A 16490-nucleotide genomic window follows, 5' to 3' on the forward strand; every position below is an offset into this window, starting at 1 on the left:
ACTTCTCTGCCTTCCGATTTTGTACTGCATCTGCCTCGATTAGTCTGACCTTTCTACTCACCAGTGAGCCCTTGTCACTGGTGAGGTGTTCGCTGTCCTGACAGTACCCACCAGCTCCTCTGGTGAGGTATAGTCAAATCTGTCAGTATTACTGTTTGCACCAATCACTACACTCAGTACAATAAAGTGTGACTAAGGTCTCGATATTCTCCGTGTTGCTATACTTGCATTATTGGTGATTCTGCAGATCACCATATAATCAGAATTTTGTTATTGCTGACACCATTTGTTACAGCCAGCTTCATTTTGGAATAAGGTACTGTGGACTGATGAAACTAAAATTGAGTTATTTGGGCATAACAAGCCCCTTGTTATGCATGGAGGAAAAACAACACAGCATTCCAAGAGAAACACCTGCTACCTACAGTAAAATATGGTGGTGGTTCCATCATGCTGTGTGGCTGTGTGGCCAGTGCAGGGACTGGGAATCTTGTCAAAGTTGAGGGACGCATGGTGCTGATGCATCTGCAAAATATCTAAAAAATGATGGTGCTTACCACAGGGTTTCTAATCTCAGCCGGCCAAGCAGTATGGTCAAGGCTGGTTCTGACCTATTTGGCACCCAGGCAAAGGCTCAGCAGTGATTCAGAAGCTTCTGGCACAAGGCGATGCGACACAATAAGTGTGAAAGGCCCCATACACTTGCATTGCCGTTGCGTTACTGTGGAAAAACTCGGTAACGCAATGCACACCTGCAATGCAAGTGTAAAGTAGGCCTAAAAGCAATGTCTGTATGCTAAAGATTAAAGGGAGTCTGAAGCGAGTCTAAATCCACGTTTTTAACTTTTATGTTAAAGGGAACCTTAACCGAGAGGGATATGGATGTTTCCTTTTAAACAATACCAGTTTCCTGACAGTCCTGCTGATCTATTTGGCTGCAGTAGTGGCTGAATCACACACCTGAAACAAGCATGCAGCTAATCCAGTCTGACTTCAGTCAGAGCACCTGACCTGCATGCTTGTTCAGGGGCTGTGGCTGAAAGTAATAGAGACACAGGATCAGCAGGAGAGTCAGGCAACTGGTATGGTTTTAAGAGGAAAAATACATATCCACAGTTTAGGTTCCCTTTAAGCACTATAGCTAGTGCTTAACCGCTGCATCCCCGCGGCAAAACGAGGGGTTTATACCCCCCAAATCCCCTGTGCAAAATCCATGCCTTTCTTGGTCATGGATTCTTCTGCCTGGGGAGGCAGAGCTTTGAGCTGCAGCTCTGCCTCTACTGGAGTCAATCTGCCCGCGTATCTCCGCCTCTCCCCGCCCCTCTCAGTGAAGGAAGATTGGGAGGGGTGGGGAGAGGCGGCAATCAGCCAGGATTGACGCGCCAATGGGCAAAGCTACAGCTATAAGCTCTGCCTCTATGAGGAAGTGCTCCCCGCACTTAGCACTGGGGATTTGGGAGGTATATACACCTCGTTTTGCTGCGGGGATGCAGCGTTTTAGCACTAGCTAAAGTGCTTAACATAAATACAAGTTAAAACGTGGATTTAGACCCTCTTCAGAATCTCTTTAAATGGAGTCTGAAGTGTTTAAAAAAAAAAAAAAAAAAAAAAAAAAGATACTCGCCTATGGAAAGGGAAGGCTATGGGTCCTATAGAGCTGACCTGTTCTCCTCCCGTTGTCCGAGTTCCCCCACAGGCGCCCACCGTTAGCAGTCCATGACTTGCTAACTTCAGCTGCTTTGGGAGGAGACTTCCACTAGACCATCTGAAGATGGGCTGCTCCGTAGTGGGCACGGGTGAGCACCCTCTCTCGAGCACTCGCACGTGTGCACTTCTGAAGACAGCTAAAGTCTCCCGTGGCGGAAGATTCAAACAGAGGAGCCTGCGAGGGAACGAGGACACCGCGAGGAGAACAGGAAGTCTCTGAAGGATCCTCCTTAGGAGAGTATCTGTTTTATTTTCAAAACCATTTCAGACTCACTTTAACTTCCCCCCCGGCGGTATTCCAGAGCTGAGCTCGGGCTAAGTGTTTGGAGCTGGAAGCGGTAAGCCTGAGTTCAGCTCAGTTCGGGCTGGCTGAAACCACCGCTCCTGCCTGATGCACAGGTCCCCACGTGTGCTCAGCGCTGGCCAGCGGGACACAGGCTTTTCTCCCTGGCCACCGCCATCCCCTTCACCAACGTTCTTCTTCTTCCGGGATCCCAGTGGCCAATCAGCGGCAAATCGCTGTACATGGGAGACCAGGGTTCAAATCTTGGCAAGGGTCAGTACCTATTCAGTAAGGAGTCCTTAGGCAAGACTCCCTGGCACTGCAGGGTGGCCCTGTGAGCGCGTCCCAGTGGCTGAAGCTCTTGAGCACTTTGAGTCCAACAGGAGAAAATCGCTATACGAATGTTCACACATATATATATATATATATATATGTATATATATATACATACATACATACATACATACATACATACATACATACATACATACTGACTGTATAGTCTGGTACAGTTGTAGAGTTTGACAATTTTTTAAGCTTATTCATAAATTACTTCAACAATGTTGTGTTTTATTTACACGTAGGAGGTCTACCAGGCCTTTATTTTGATATATTTTGGTGAGTTAAAATTCTTGAAAAAATGTACCACTTTTAGACCCATAAATCCAGACAGAAATGCACCGCCAGGGAGGTTAAAGGGGAACTGAAGAGAGAGGTATATGGAGGCTGTCCTGTTTATTTCCTATTAGACAATACCAGTTGCCTGGCAGCCCTGCTGATCCTCTGCCTCTAATACTATTAGCCATAGCCCCTGAACAAGCATGCAGCAGATCAGGTGTTTCAGTGGTTCAGACTTATAAGTCAGATCTGACAAGACTAGCTGCATGCTTGTTTCTGGTTTTAATCAGATACTACTGCAGAGAAATAGACCAGCAGGGCCGCCAGGTAACTGGTATTGATTAAAAGGAAATAAACATGACAGCCTCCATATACCTCTCTCTTCAGTTCCCCTTTAAGAGAAACTGATATTGCGGCAGTGAGCTAAACGGCTACAGGCTGACCTTATGATTGATTATGTTCATTATCCTTTTTTATTTTACAGTTAGTCTGCTCTGACGTATCCTGCATCTCTGTTTCTTATGTAGGGCTGAAGGGAGCAGACAGAGTTGCTGTTCAGAATCAGTGGATGGAAGAGGTTGTTCCAGTGATTGTGGCCACTATAAGCTTTGGAATGGGGGTGGATAAAGCCAATGTCAGGTATGTTGTTTTTGTTAGAGATTTAACAACGTTATTACCTTAGACTGCAGTATAGTATAACAACCACAAGATGTCACTGTGTATAACATGATGATGATCTTTGAGGTTGTTATTTCCTGTATTCTCTATGGTCCTCTCTGTTCTAAGTAAGCTGCATTTCCTGATGGTGGTGTATGATTTCTCTCTGCATGTATTTCTTCAGTAAAGAGTTCTAACTTGTTATACTGGGTGTCTATCTGCATGTACACAACACTCTGCTGCATCAGTTTTGAGTTTTCTTAGGTATAGAACATCATTTCACAGGTTTTATGAACTAACACAGTGTTATTTGTGGCAGGTTTGTTGCCCACTGGAACGTTGCCAAATCAATGGCAAGCTACTACCAAGAGTCAGGGAGAGCTGGCCGAGATGGCAAGCCGGCTTTCTGCCGCCTCTATTACTCTAGAACCGATAGAGACCAAGTCAGCTTCCTGATAAAAAAGGAGATCACAGAAGCACAGGTGAGTTCAGACGATATCTTATCTTGGAAGGGAGTGATCTCTAATTGCTGGATAGTGTGCTGGTTAAAGTGGATCCGAGATAAACTTTTACTCCTTGCATAATTGTGTTCCTTTCATAGCTGCTGATCCTAGCTGCGATCTCCCTCTTGTACTGTCCCAAGAGGCTCTCTTATTGGTTCACACTGCTGCTCCAAGCTGCGATCTCCATCCTGCATGGTCCCAACAGCTTGGCTGTCTTCCTGCTGCACACTGCTGATCTGAGCAGCTATCTGCCTCAGTAAAAACACCCTGCTTTGCTCTCCTCTTGCTGCGCCGCTCCACGCCACATACTCCAAGAGCAACAAACTGCGCCTCCAGTGTTGTATGGATCTCCACTGCATCCAGCAACTCTCGGGGTTGCCAATCCTCCTTGCTTTCCTTCCCATGGCTCAACAGGGCTACTGGCTTCCAGCTTCTACTTTGGAGAATCTGAAGTGCTCCTACCTGACTATCGTGCTGACGTTGCACTTACGGCCGGGTGAGGGAGCTACTCTAGGCCCAGGCTTCTCCCAGACAGCTAAGCTGGAAATATTCAAACCGGCTCTGCTTGCCTTCTAAAGGCTCCTAACCCACCAGCACCCTCCTCTGTCTCTGCCTGACCTACATGTGGGCCTTTAGCTGGAGTGAGATTGCTGCACCCACCCAGTTCTCACCTTCCTATTCTGCAGACCTGCCTAGCTTCGCTGCCCTTATTGGAATTCCTGCTGATCAGCCCTCCTCAGATCACCCACTGACCACAATGCTGATGACATAGAGACCGCTTGGGGGGAGAGAAGCTCCACGAGACGCCCTGGCACCATGGACGCTGGTCTTATGGTTCGGTGCGTCTTGTGGTCCAAAAAATACTGTACTCGTCCCAGGGGACCTCTGCACCTTCTGTACTGTGAGGTCTGCTACATTATCCCAGAGAATTGTCTTCAGTGAGGAACATCAGGAAAAATTGGCACTAATCTTTCAGTTTGCTTGCAGCTGGCAAAAAAAAGTTCATAGGCACTTCTGTAGTTTTGTACATTTTTTACAATTGAAATGCCCCAGAGTCCTTTCTATGCCTGAAATTACAAGCTCTGCTTTCAAAGTTCAGTCTGACAACTATATAAACAAACACGGCATCCCATTTGTTAGCAATCGTATTATAACATCCTGAAATAATTCCTGTTCTTATTATTTTGCCACATTAAAGCGGAATATAACCCTGCATTTCAACTTTGCTCTAAAACATTATTTACGGTATATTATATGCAACCAGCATTTTTTTTTTACTAGACCAGCATTGGAAGGGTTACACAGAGCTTTAAAGTTCCTGGAGATTTCTGCAGACACATCTAGCTGACCTAGATACATTTTGTTTACATAAATGTATCTAAGTGTTGAATGTGACTCACTCTCTGACTGGGAAGGAGCTGGAGGACAGCCAAAGAGTGTGTAACATTTATCAATAGATACATTTAACTAAATAGAATGTAACAATCTGAACTTCTGCATATCTCTCCACGGAACTTTAAACCTCTGTGTTTAACCCTTCCAATGCTGGTCTAGTAAAAAAAAAAAAAAGCTTTTTGCATATAATATGCTGTAAATAATGTTTTAGAGCAAAGTTGAAATGCAGGGTTATATTCCGCTTTAAGTTTCTGTAAATTCAGTGCGTTGAGCATGTTTTTCATTACAGACAAAGAGAGGAGACACCAAAGCATCAGACAAAGCTGCAATGATTGGATTTGAGAAAATGGTGAACTATTGTGAGGAGCTGGGGTGAGTGCATTTTTTCCCACTTAGCAAACAGTAAAAGGTGAATTGATCTTGCTACTAAAAGAGCCATCGCTTTTGTTACATACTATAAACTTGAAATTCTTCCATCTGATGAATTTGTTGGAACAAACTCTTTCAACTGTTATGTTAGGCCCCATTTACACTTGATCAGTTGCTCTCAGTTATAACTGAAATGTCAACTGATTTTCAAAGTAAGTCCCATGTTTTCCTATGGCACCTTTTACACTTAAATCTGTTCATTTTCACAAACAGACCATCAGGGGGCGCTGTATGACTGATTGTGGTGAAACCCCTCCCACAAGAAACCCCTCCCACAAGAAAAGTTCTAACTTTTGGCAGTTTCCTGTCTGTGAACCTTGCTTCATTGTGGGAAATGGCTTTTTACAGCGTTTTCCAACTGCCAAAAACCATGCAGCAGCTACATCACCTGCCAGCAGTAAAATGTTCACTGGAGTTCCTCTTTAACGCATTTTAACTGAAATCTTTTTCACAATGCACTGCTAGGGTTGCGTACCAACTGATTAAGTGTAAACAGGGCCTTAGCATTTCTATGGAAACGTTGTTGAGAGTGACTCCATTTACTGCTGCATTGCCACACCACTTACCTGAAATTAGCCAAAGCTGCCAGGAAAGTTGGCCCTCTTTCAACAGACATAACACTGCTTCTTTGCAAGAATATCTGTGGACAAGTCTTAAAGTGGTCTGAAACTCCGACATAACATTCAATGAAAATGTGTTTATCTACTTTGTATTACTCCTACAGTTCTCATATTTGCTTTTGTGCACACGTAATATTGTCTGTTTACAAATTACATGTTTCCTAAGTGTAGTTTATCTTGCCCTGAAAGCTGGCATTGCATTTTTTTCTTTTTCTATTGTAACTGCTTTTTATTATATGTGAAAATCTTCTAATGAGCTATTCTGAACTCTGTGTGTGCTGGAAGCAGAGATACTTTCTCAGAGAGTGTTTGTTTACATTCCAGTGTTGATACATTTGTGTTTAACGAGTAAAAACGATACTGTTATCTCCAGTTTGCATGTGGATTTGAAGCAAGCTGAATAGCAGGACAAAGTGCTTTGTTTAACCATTTCAGTGATGTTCTGCTAGAATTTTTTTCCTGGCATAGTAGCTTTTAAGCTAGGAGGAATCTTTTAGAGCGAAGTAGAAATGCTGACTTTCAGACCACTTTAAAGGACATCCCGGGTGAAAATAAACTGATGAGAAAAGCAATTGTATCTATCCTCTTACTCCTAAAAATGATCTTTTTTTAGATATCCCACAGTTTTATTTTATATTTAATCTAGTTTTTAAGTTTTTACAGTTTCATTGTCTCTGCTCAATGACACATTCATTGAAGTATGCCAGAGCTAAAATATATGAACTATTGACCCTTTTTATCTCTTTTCTGCTCTCATAAACCATTTACTCACAGGAAAGTATGTGATGGCTGTAATTACTTATAAGTAAGGGTTATGCTATAGTCTGACCCGTACAGAAACTGTCACTTGCATACCTGATAATTAACTCTTTCAGGCAGAGAAAGAAAAAAAGGAACACAGCCTAGTTATTTGTGTGCTAGGCACTGTACATTCACATGTCTATCTCATCATGTCACATGTCACCTCAGGTGTCCTTTAAGATAGAAGGCTGGCTCTAGGTACTTTCTGGCCTGTGGTCCACAAGCTAAAATTATATGTCTACGGTTTGCTTTTTTCCTGCAGCCTTAATAGGCATTGAGCTGTGGAGCTTTCTAAACTGCAGATAGCTTTTTATCTTTTTAGAAAAGGAAAGAAAACAGGAGCGCACCGCTGGTGCAATAAATTTTTTACTTTAAAATAGACACGCTTTAAAAATACACTCATAGTGTACAGTAGGATGCGGTGGGCGGAGCCAGGTCACGGGGATGCGGTCTGACGTCACGACACGTTTCGGCGCTAACCACCCCTTCGTCCTGACTTTTTTTTACTTTTTTAAAGTAAAAAATGTATTGCACCAGCGGTGCGCTTCTGTTTTCTTTCCTTTTCTAAACAGATCCACTGGAGCCACCCAGTATTTGGAGCTGCACCCATCCATTTCTTTGAGTCCATTAGTTTGCAGTGCTTTTCTTTGCTTGAGCTTTCTATCTTTGAAGACTGGAGATAAAAGTTTGAAAGAACTTTGGAGCGCTTGGCATAAAGATAGAAAGTCAAGTCTTGCGAAAAGAAAAATAGGAGACGGTCTGAAAAAGATTAAGCCTGGATATTACATTACTATGCAAGGGGAAGGGGAGCTTGAGTTGTGATTTTCACAGAGATTACCTGTTTTGGGTCAAAGGCAGGTAGGATAACTCTGTAGTCATTAAGGAGTTGGAAGACAGGTTTTTAATTAAATGTTATACCAGATTGTACTTCTGCATTAGAACTGGCTCCTCCCAAAGTCAAAATAGAAGAAATGATCACGTATCTTTTAGTATTCGTACTAGAAAACACATGCAAATGCTGTCAGTTTTCAAAAAGCAATGCTGCACTTGGCTATAAATGGGTAAAATGTCCCATTTCTTTGTGACTTAGTTTGTCTGCTTTTAGTGAATACTTCAGTTTATGCTATTTACTGACTGGTACATTAAATATGTATATGTTGAGGGAACCCAGATGTGACTTTTGTTCGCTTCTGATATTCAGATATTTGCTAATCGATCGTTTTTGTGCTCAACTAACTGTTTTTGCATGGACCGCAATCTTCAGAACGCACTTTGCATATTTCATATACACTTTGATGCAAAATTACCAAGACAGAGGCAAAGAAAAGCGAAGCAAGAATGGAACAGTTGCCTAGAGCATCCCATGACAAAAACACCAAGTCCTCACCCTTGGCTCCAAGTGGGTCAGGGTCAAAAATGAGGCCACCACGTTATACCTCACATGTTCCGCAGTACTGCAATAACCAAATCTCCAGAGGTAGTGAATGGTGGTTAAATGAGAATCCCTGGCGCTACTTCCACAATAATCCTGCCACACTTTCTAATGGCTCGTGATGGCCCTCTTGATGCTCCATGCGCCACCTCCCCCCCCCCCTCCCTCTCTTCGTAGTTTTAGTGCTCAGCCATATAGACTTGGCTCTCAGGGGTCAAACATGACGCAAAGTGGGGAAACCACTTGTGGGCCAAGTTTGACCCACAGGCCAGAGTTTGGCATGTATGTTCTAAAGGTAGATATGTGGGTGTAGAATGGTTAGATAAACTGGGTTTATTTAGTCTAGAGAAAAGACACCTTAGATGGGATCTGTAACGATGGGAGAGGATCAGTGTCGCACCCAGAGCCTTGATTATTGGTGATCCGCAGAATCACCAATGATGCAAGGATTGACCCGATTATATAGCAATCTGCGGAATTGCTAATAATGCGAGCTGATCAGAAAAGGGAGTAGACACACAAACAGAGCAACAAAATACAATGCAGAATAATACACAGGTTTGTGGAAATGTCCACCACTCGGTAATTCCTCAGAGGTGTGGTTACCTCTGAATGGGAACCCCGTGTGTGAGATCCTCCAAAGGACAGAGTGGAGGAGTCTCGGCCTCTAGCAGCAAGGGTTTGCTAGTGGCGGTCGTCTCAAAGAGGCAAGCCTCTGATAGAACCCTACAGTGGGAGACGTTCCACTGAAGGGAGAAAGGTCAGACAAAATGAGGTTCGGCAACAGATCAGGCGGCAGCAGTACAGAAACGTGAGGCAAGAGAATAGTCGGAAACCAAGCCAATAGTCGATAACGGTACGGGCTGGTGAAGTACAGAATCAGAAAACAGAAGGATGGTCAAGACAGGCACAGAGTCATACACAAGAAATCAATACGGTTCAATATGCGTATATACTGGCGATAAACCAGTATATGACGCAATATCAAATACAAGACTGGCTAAGGGTGACAAGAGCCGGGGTCCTGCCGGATTGTCAAACGGGAACTGACTAGGTCTGAGTGCTGACACAGGGTATCGCAAACACAGACGAAGTGTGACTGAAAAGCACTTCCTTATATACTGCCTGGGAGAGAAGTCTCCACCCCAAGCAGCAACCAATCAGAGCAGGCTAAAACGTCAGCTGACACGCTTTCTAGGGGTATAAAGGCGTGCCTGGCGCGTGCGCCCGCCCCCTATAGGCAAGATGGCAGAGCCCTGGTGAGCAGCATGCTGGTGAGTTTGGACCAGTGCGCCCGGAGCGATGCGGACAAATTTCCGCATTCCGCATTGGAAAGTCCGCATGCTGGAACGGATGCGACCATATTTCTGCAATCCGTCCGGCGTCTAGGAATTTTCGTTACAGGATCTAATTAACGTATAAATACATCAGAGGGCAATATAATAGCTTGGCGGATGAGCTTTTTGTCCCTAGGCCTTCTCAAAGGACATGATCTGATGAAAAACGTTTCAGCCATTTATTTAGGAAAGGGTTCTGTACAGTAAGAGTGATTAAGATGTAGAATGCATTGCCACAGGAAGTCGTTATGGCAAACTCTATACCTGCATTTAAAGGGGGCTTAGATGCTTTCCTTGCGTTGAAAGACATCCATGGCTACAATTACTAGGTAATGCATAATGATGTTGATCCAGGGATTTTATCTGATTGCCATCTGGAGTCGGGAAGGAATTTTTCCCTTTTGGGTCTAATTGGACCATGCCTTGTAAGGGTTTTTCGCCATCCTCTGGATCAACAGGGATATGTGAGGGAACAGGCTAGTGTTGTACTTAGTTTACTGGATGAACTCGATGGACGTATGTCTTTTTACAACCCAAATAACTATGTAACTGTGTGATTTGTGACATTCTGTAAATAATCAGTTACAGCTAAATATTGGGAACGTTAGAGAATGTTACTGATTGCCTAGATACACTATAGTGGTAGAAGTATTGGAACACCTGCCTGGACTTTAATGACATCGCATTCTTAATCCATAGGTTGTAATTTAAAGTCTATATAAGACTTTTTTCCCAAGGTTCTGGTCTCTCTTCCAGAAGAGCATTTCTGAGGTCAGGCACTGATGTTGGATGAGAAGGCCTGGTTCGCAGTCTTTGCCGTAATTCATTCCAAAAGTGTTCTGTTGGTTTGAGATCAGGGCTCTGACAAGGCCATTTACACACCAAACTTGCTCATCCTTGTATTTATGGGTCTTGCTTTGTGTACTGGTGCACAATCTTGTAGGGACAGGAAGGGGCCATCTGCTCCCAAAAAGTTGCTAGCATGATATTGTACAAAATGTCCTGATATCTTTAACCATTCAGAGTTCCTTTAACTAGAACAAAGAGACCAAGCTCAACCCCTGATAACAACCCCATACGTAATCTCTTTTCCACCAAACCAAAAATACTGTTCTCCTGGCATCTGCCAAAAATGGACTCATCCGTCAAATTACAATTCAGAGAAGTGTTATTCTTCCCTCCAGAGGAGACACCTCCATTGCTGTAGAGCCCAGTGACTTAGTGCTTTACACTACTGCATCAGATACTTTGCTTTGCACTTGGTCACTTGGTGATTTAACGCTTGGATGTAGTTGCTTGGCCATTGATACCCATTCTATGAAGCTCTTTATGCACTGTTCTTAAAGTGGATCCGAGGTGAACTTTTACTTGTTGCATTATTGTGTTCCTTTCATATAGTTTATAGGGCATTCCTCAAGCCAAATACGGTTTTGTTTTTGTTTTAATACTCTTAATTCCCTATAAACTAAACAAGCCACGCCCACAGGTTTTCAGAGAGCCAAGGCACTTTCAGACAGTAGCAAGGGCTCATGGGAGCTGTCTGGGCAGGAGGAGGAGGTGTTACTAGCCAGAGATTTCAGAGGCAGACGGGAGGGATTAGGTTTTTTTGCTCAAGATACAGTCAAGCCTGCCTCTGTGTAATGTTTACAAACCACATGGCTGCTGTCATTGTATCACAGGAAGAAATAATCATATTCTATTAAAGCTGTTTGCAGCTAGATTTGCTGTGTAAACTATCTAAACTTTAGATAAGATTAATAGACAAGTTACTTGTTATAGTTAGTTTTTCATCTCGGATCGGCTTTAAAGGGACTCCGAGCAGTGCAGAAACTATGGCCGCCGTGATTTTGATCGCGAAAATATCGAAAAACTAAAAGGCGTAGGGCGGTGGTTTATGTGTCGTTAGAAAGAGGAGAAAGAGCGCTTCAAAATGGTATGCATCTTTCCATAGTTTCTGCACTGCTCGGAGTCCCTTTAAGCTAATCTGAAGGTCATAGGAAATTTGAAAGTCTGTAGCTTTTGAATGTGCAGGACATTTGCGATGTCTGGGCAATGTGGCCTCAGTTGTGCTGTACCACTCTGCGATTTTAACTGGCGTACCACTTTGTGGCCAAGTTGCTTTAGTTTCCATTTGCTTTTTTTTGTTGTTATAATATCACTAACAGTTGACTGTGGAATATTTAGTAGCGAGTGGACAGGTGGCATCCTAATATGGGACCAGGCTTGAGTTTACTGAGCTCCCGAGAGGGATCCAGTATTTCACAAATGTTTTTGAAAGTAGTCTGTATGCCTAGGTGCTTTATTCTATACCGTTGTGGTCATGGAAGAGATTAGACCACCTGAATTCAATCGAAAGGGTGTCCCAATACTTTTGGCAATATAGTGTAAATATTTTATTCAGGTATTAGCTAACTAAAAATCTCCAAACATAGTTTATACAGTATGATCTTGTTATAATAAACTCTGGTATAGTAAACATTTGGGTATAGTAAGATACCTCTCCAGGTCCCGGCCAATCTCAGTTATAAGTCTATGCGAACAACTCCTGGTATAGAAAACTCATCTCGGATATAATAAAACTTCTGTTATAGTAAACATGTTTTTTGGCCCCTATGTGACGCTGACTCTGGATATAGTAAACAGTGGGTGGGGCATGCGTCATATGTCAGTGGGTGGAGCAGATGTCAGATGTCAGTGGGCTGAACATGCGTCATATGTCAGTGGGTGGAGCATACGTCAGATGTCAGTGGGCGGTGCATGCGTCATATGTCAGAAACCCATGGTCGGCTGCTCTCTTCAGGCTGGTTGCAGGTGAACTGATGTCTGATAACATTTGTAAGACAGGAAGAATGGCCCCAGTGCTGGATATACAGTACTGTACAAATAAGCAGCCTGGGGAAAATGAGGAGTAATGTAAACGTAAACAAACGAGGATGCAACATGACCACTTCCACTTTGCAATCACCAATAAAAGTATCATCACAGTCCTCCCACGGGATTGTACGCACTCCCGGGTATCTCTTCCCTTCTTAGCGATGACGCTCCTGGTAGCGTGTGGAGCGCAGTACAGGCTGCTTTCACTTGTAGTGCAGATCAGGGCGGGGCTACTCGCTGCAAAACTACGGAGAGTGGAGAGGAGAGTGCTAAGTCCCGCCCACAGAGGTAACAGTCACTCACATTACAGATGGGAGTGACTTATCACGATTGGCTGCATTTTGAAGAGAGACTTCATGGTTGGCTCATGTATGAGCAGAAAGTTTTGCAGGACACGTACTGCAAGTCCCGCCCGCGGAGGTATTGGAGCCACTCACAGGAAGCGTGTGGCGGCCTCTATTCAGTTGCGTCTGCAATGTTTAAGGAGCCCTGGATACAAATCAAATCAAAGATAGCTTTATTGGCATGACCAGGATTCATACAGGTATTGCTAAAGCAAGGGGAAAAGGGGGACATGGGAGGGGGTGGGGTAGGGAGACTATGGCTAAGCAGTCTGTGGAGATTTTTAGGCTTAAAGAGACTCTGTAACTTTAAAAAGATCCCCTGGGGGGTACTCACCTCGGGTGGGGGAAGCCTCCGGATCCTAATGAGGCTTCCCACACCGTCCTGCGTCCCACGGGGGTCTCTCTGCAGCCCTCTGAACAGCCGGCGACAGGCCCGACTGTAATTTCAATATTTACCTTTGCTGGCTCCAGCGGGGGCGCTGTACGGAGGGCTGCAGCGAGACCCCCGAGGGACGCAGGACGGCGTTGGAAGCCTTATTAGGATCCGGAGGCTTCCCCCACCCGAGGTGAGTACCCCCCAGGGGACGTTTTGCCGTTACAGTTCCTCTTTAAGGTGCGTACACACGCACTACAGCAGCCAATGACGGATCCGTCGGCAACTCCCACTGGGCGGACTTTCATCAGACTGTAGTGCATGTGTATGCACTGTCGGCGGACTGATAAGGCTGGTGCATCCGCCAGGCGGATCGTTCAGGAACAGCCTTATCAGTCCGCTGACAGCGCGTACACACGAACTACAGTCTGCTGAAAACCCGCCCAGTGGGAGGTGCTGACGGATCCGTCGTTGGCTGCTGTAGTGCGTGTGTACGCACCTTTACAGTTCCTTTATGCTCCTCTCAGTCTGTGGCATGCTGTGATGTAGTGTGCAGCGATTGTCGCTGTGGATTCCTCCTCTGTCTGTGGCATGCTGTGATGTAGTGTGCAGTGATTGTCACTGTGGATTCCTCCTCTCAGTCTGTGGCATGCTGTGACATAGTGTGCAGCGATTGTCACTGTGGATTCCTCTTCTCCCAGTAAGATGTATTTTTTTTCTCTCATCCTCTGTGGGGCATTTCTGGGACAATTTCTGATATAGTAAATCATTTTTCCTGGTCCCTTGGAGTTTATAGTGAAATGATACTGTATGTTGTTTTCCAGCGATGTATTTACTATGCTTTCATCAGTGAACCATTGTAACAAGTACCTATGTTCTTTCCATTGTCTGTGTCCTCAATAGTAAATGGCTCCATACAGCAGCTGTTTGTATAATCTAGATAGCCATTATTGATCCTGTACAAATTGCCAAAATGTTAGACTACAGTAAGGGCCTTTTTCCACTAGCCTGCGATTTGCGATTTGCTTTTGACTGCAAATCGCAAGGTACATTAAAATAATGGAAACTGCAGCAGCAATTTCCATTAGTGCGATCCGATTGCGATGCGATTTTGGTCAAAGCGCAATCGTCGTCCTGCCGCGTTTTGTATGCGATTGAGCTGGACTATGATGAGTATAGTAGCTCAATCGCAATCGCAATCGCATGGTGGAAATTGAAACGCGATTGCGATCGCGATCGTAATCGCGATCGCATTTCATAGTGGAAAAGAGCCCTAACACAATACACTTACCTATGAGTAAATATATAGAGTTAAAATAACAGGTTGAGCAAAGGACATTTATGAAAGCAAGTGCTGTGAATAGTATATTGTGTCATTGCCTTTTGTATGTGTGATTCAGGCTACTATGCAGTTATTATTGCAGATACAATTACTGTGTGTTTTGTTGTGTGGGGACAGCCATAGAGCAAGCACAGACCTGTCCGACAAAGAAATTGGTTCATATGATCTTCCTGTGTCCACACCCTGGAAAGGTCACACAATGCTGATCCGGGGAAACACCCTGTCACATAACGTAGCTGGTTTAGCTGCTTTATAACACTTGCATTGCAAAGTAGTTTCCTGTACTGGTACCTGTATTTTTATATGTAGAAAGCAGATTAACGCCCCATTCACACTTGATCGTTTTGCCGGTGATTTCGGCAAAACGCTAGCGCTTTTGAAAGCGCTAGTGTAATAAAAACCTATGGGCCCGTTTCTACTTGGGTGATTTGCGCTAATCGCCGCAAATCACCCAAAATCGCGAAACGCAAACGCGTGGCCTGCACCATTTTCAGGCGATTTCCCGGCGATCGCGTTTCAGTGCTATAGAAGCGATATCGCGGAGAAATCGCTGCACTGTCCAGTGATCTTACCTTGTGAAAAAAATCATTCCCGCAAAACGCCGTCAAAAATCGCCAGCGTTTTGCGCTTTGAAGTGTGAATGGGGCCTCAAGCCTTTGAACATAAAATGTCCGATCCAATTCGCTTTTTCTCCTAAAGGTGCCCATATATCGGAATATAGCGAATCGGATGAAATCGGTGCCGTCAATTTTCGGCTGAAATTGGTCACATGTATTGTTTGGACTTGCTGCAAAATCTCGGGCCGGTGTGCTCAATCGGGTGCCCTGCGGTAATGGCGTGTAATATCAGGATGAGCGAAAAAATGTGACAGAACCCTGAGCGCTCTCCCCCTTTACCCAGACCCACCCTGCACCCTGTCCCCGCAAACCCTTCTCCCAGACCCAGCCTGCACCCAGCCACCCTGCACCCAGACCCAGCCTGCACCCTGTCCAAGCCACCCTGCACTCAGCCACCCTATCCCTGCAAACCCTTCACCCAGACCCAGCCTGCACCCAGACCCAGCCTGCACCCAGACCCAGCCTGCACCCAGACCCAGCCTGCACCCAGACCCAGCCTGCACCCAGACCCAGCCTGCACCCAGACCCAGCCTGCACCCAGACCCAGCCTGCACCCAGACCCAGCCTGCACCCAGACCCAGCCTGCACCCAGACCCAGCCTGCACCCAGACCCAGCCTGCACCCAGACACACTCTGCACCCAGACACACTCTGCACCCAGACACACTCTGCACCCAGACACACTCTGCACCCAGACACACTCTGCACCCAGACACACTCTGCACCCAGACACACTCTGCACCCAGACACACTCTGCACTTGTGCACCCAGACACACTCTGCACCCAGACCCAGCCTGCACCCAGACACACTCTGCACCCAGACACACTCTGCACCCAGACACACTCTGCACCCAGACACACTCTGCACCCAGACACACTCTGCACCCAGACACACTCTGCACCCAGACACACCCTGCACCCAGACCCACCCTGCACCCAGACCCACCCTGCACCCAGACCCAGCCTGCACCCAGACCCAGCCTGCACCCAGACCCAGCCTGCACCCAGACCCAGCCTGCACCCAGACCCAGCCTGCACCCAGACCCAGCCTGCACCCAGACCCAGCCTGCACCCAGACCCAGCCTGCACCCAGACCCAGCCTGCACCCAGACCCAGCCTGCACCCAGACCCAGCCTGCACCCAGACCCAGCCTGCACC

The 16490-nt window shown here is 45.5% G+C and overlaps 1 protein-coding gene across 2 annotated transcripts in view; it reads left to right on the forward strand.

Moving 5' to 3' along the window:
* RECQL5 (RecQ like helicase 5) overlaps positions 1 to 16490 on the forward strand; it is a 179269-nt gene that overhangs the window by 46810 nt on the left and 115969 nt on the right. For both annotated transcript variants that reach the window (XM_068262699.1, XM_068262698.1), the window contains 3 exons: positions 3136 to 3247; positions 3585 to 3747; positions 5453 to 5535. In XM_068262699.1, coding sequence (XP_068118800.1) covers positions 3136 to 3247; positions 3585 to 3747; positions 5453 to 5535 — 358 coding nt within the window. The remainder of the gene's footprint in view (positions 1 to 3135; positions 3248 to 3584; positions 3748 to 5452; positions 5536 to 16490) is intronic.

Source organism: Hyperolius riggenbachi, chromosome 12 (assembly GCF_040937935.1).
Source record: "Hyperolius riggenbachi isolate aHypRig1 chromosome 12, aHypRig1.pri, whole genome shotgun sequence".
NCBI lineage: Eukaryota > Metazoa > Chordata > Amphibia > Anura > Hyperoliidae > Hyperolius > Hyperolius riggenbachi.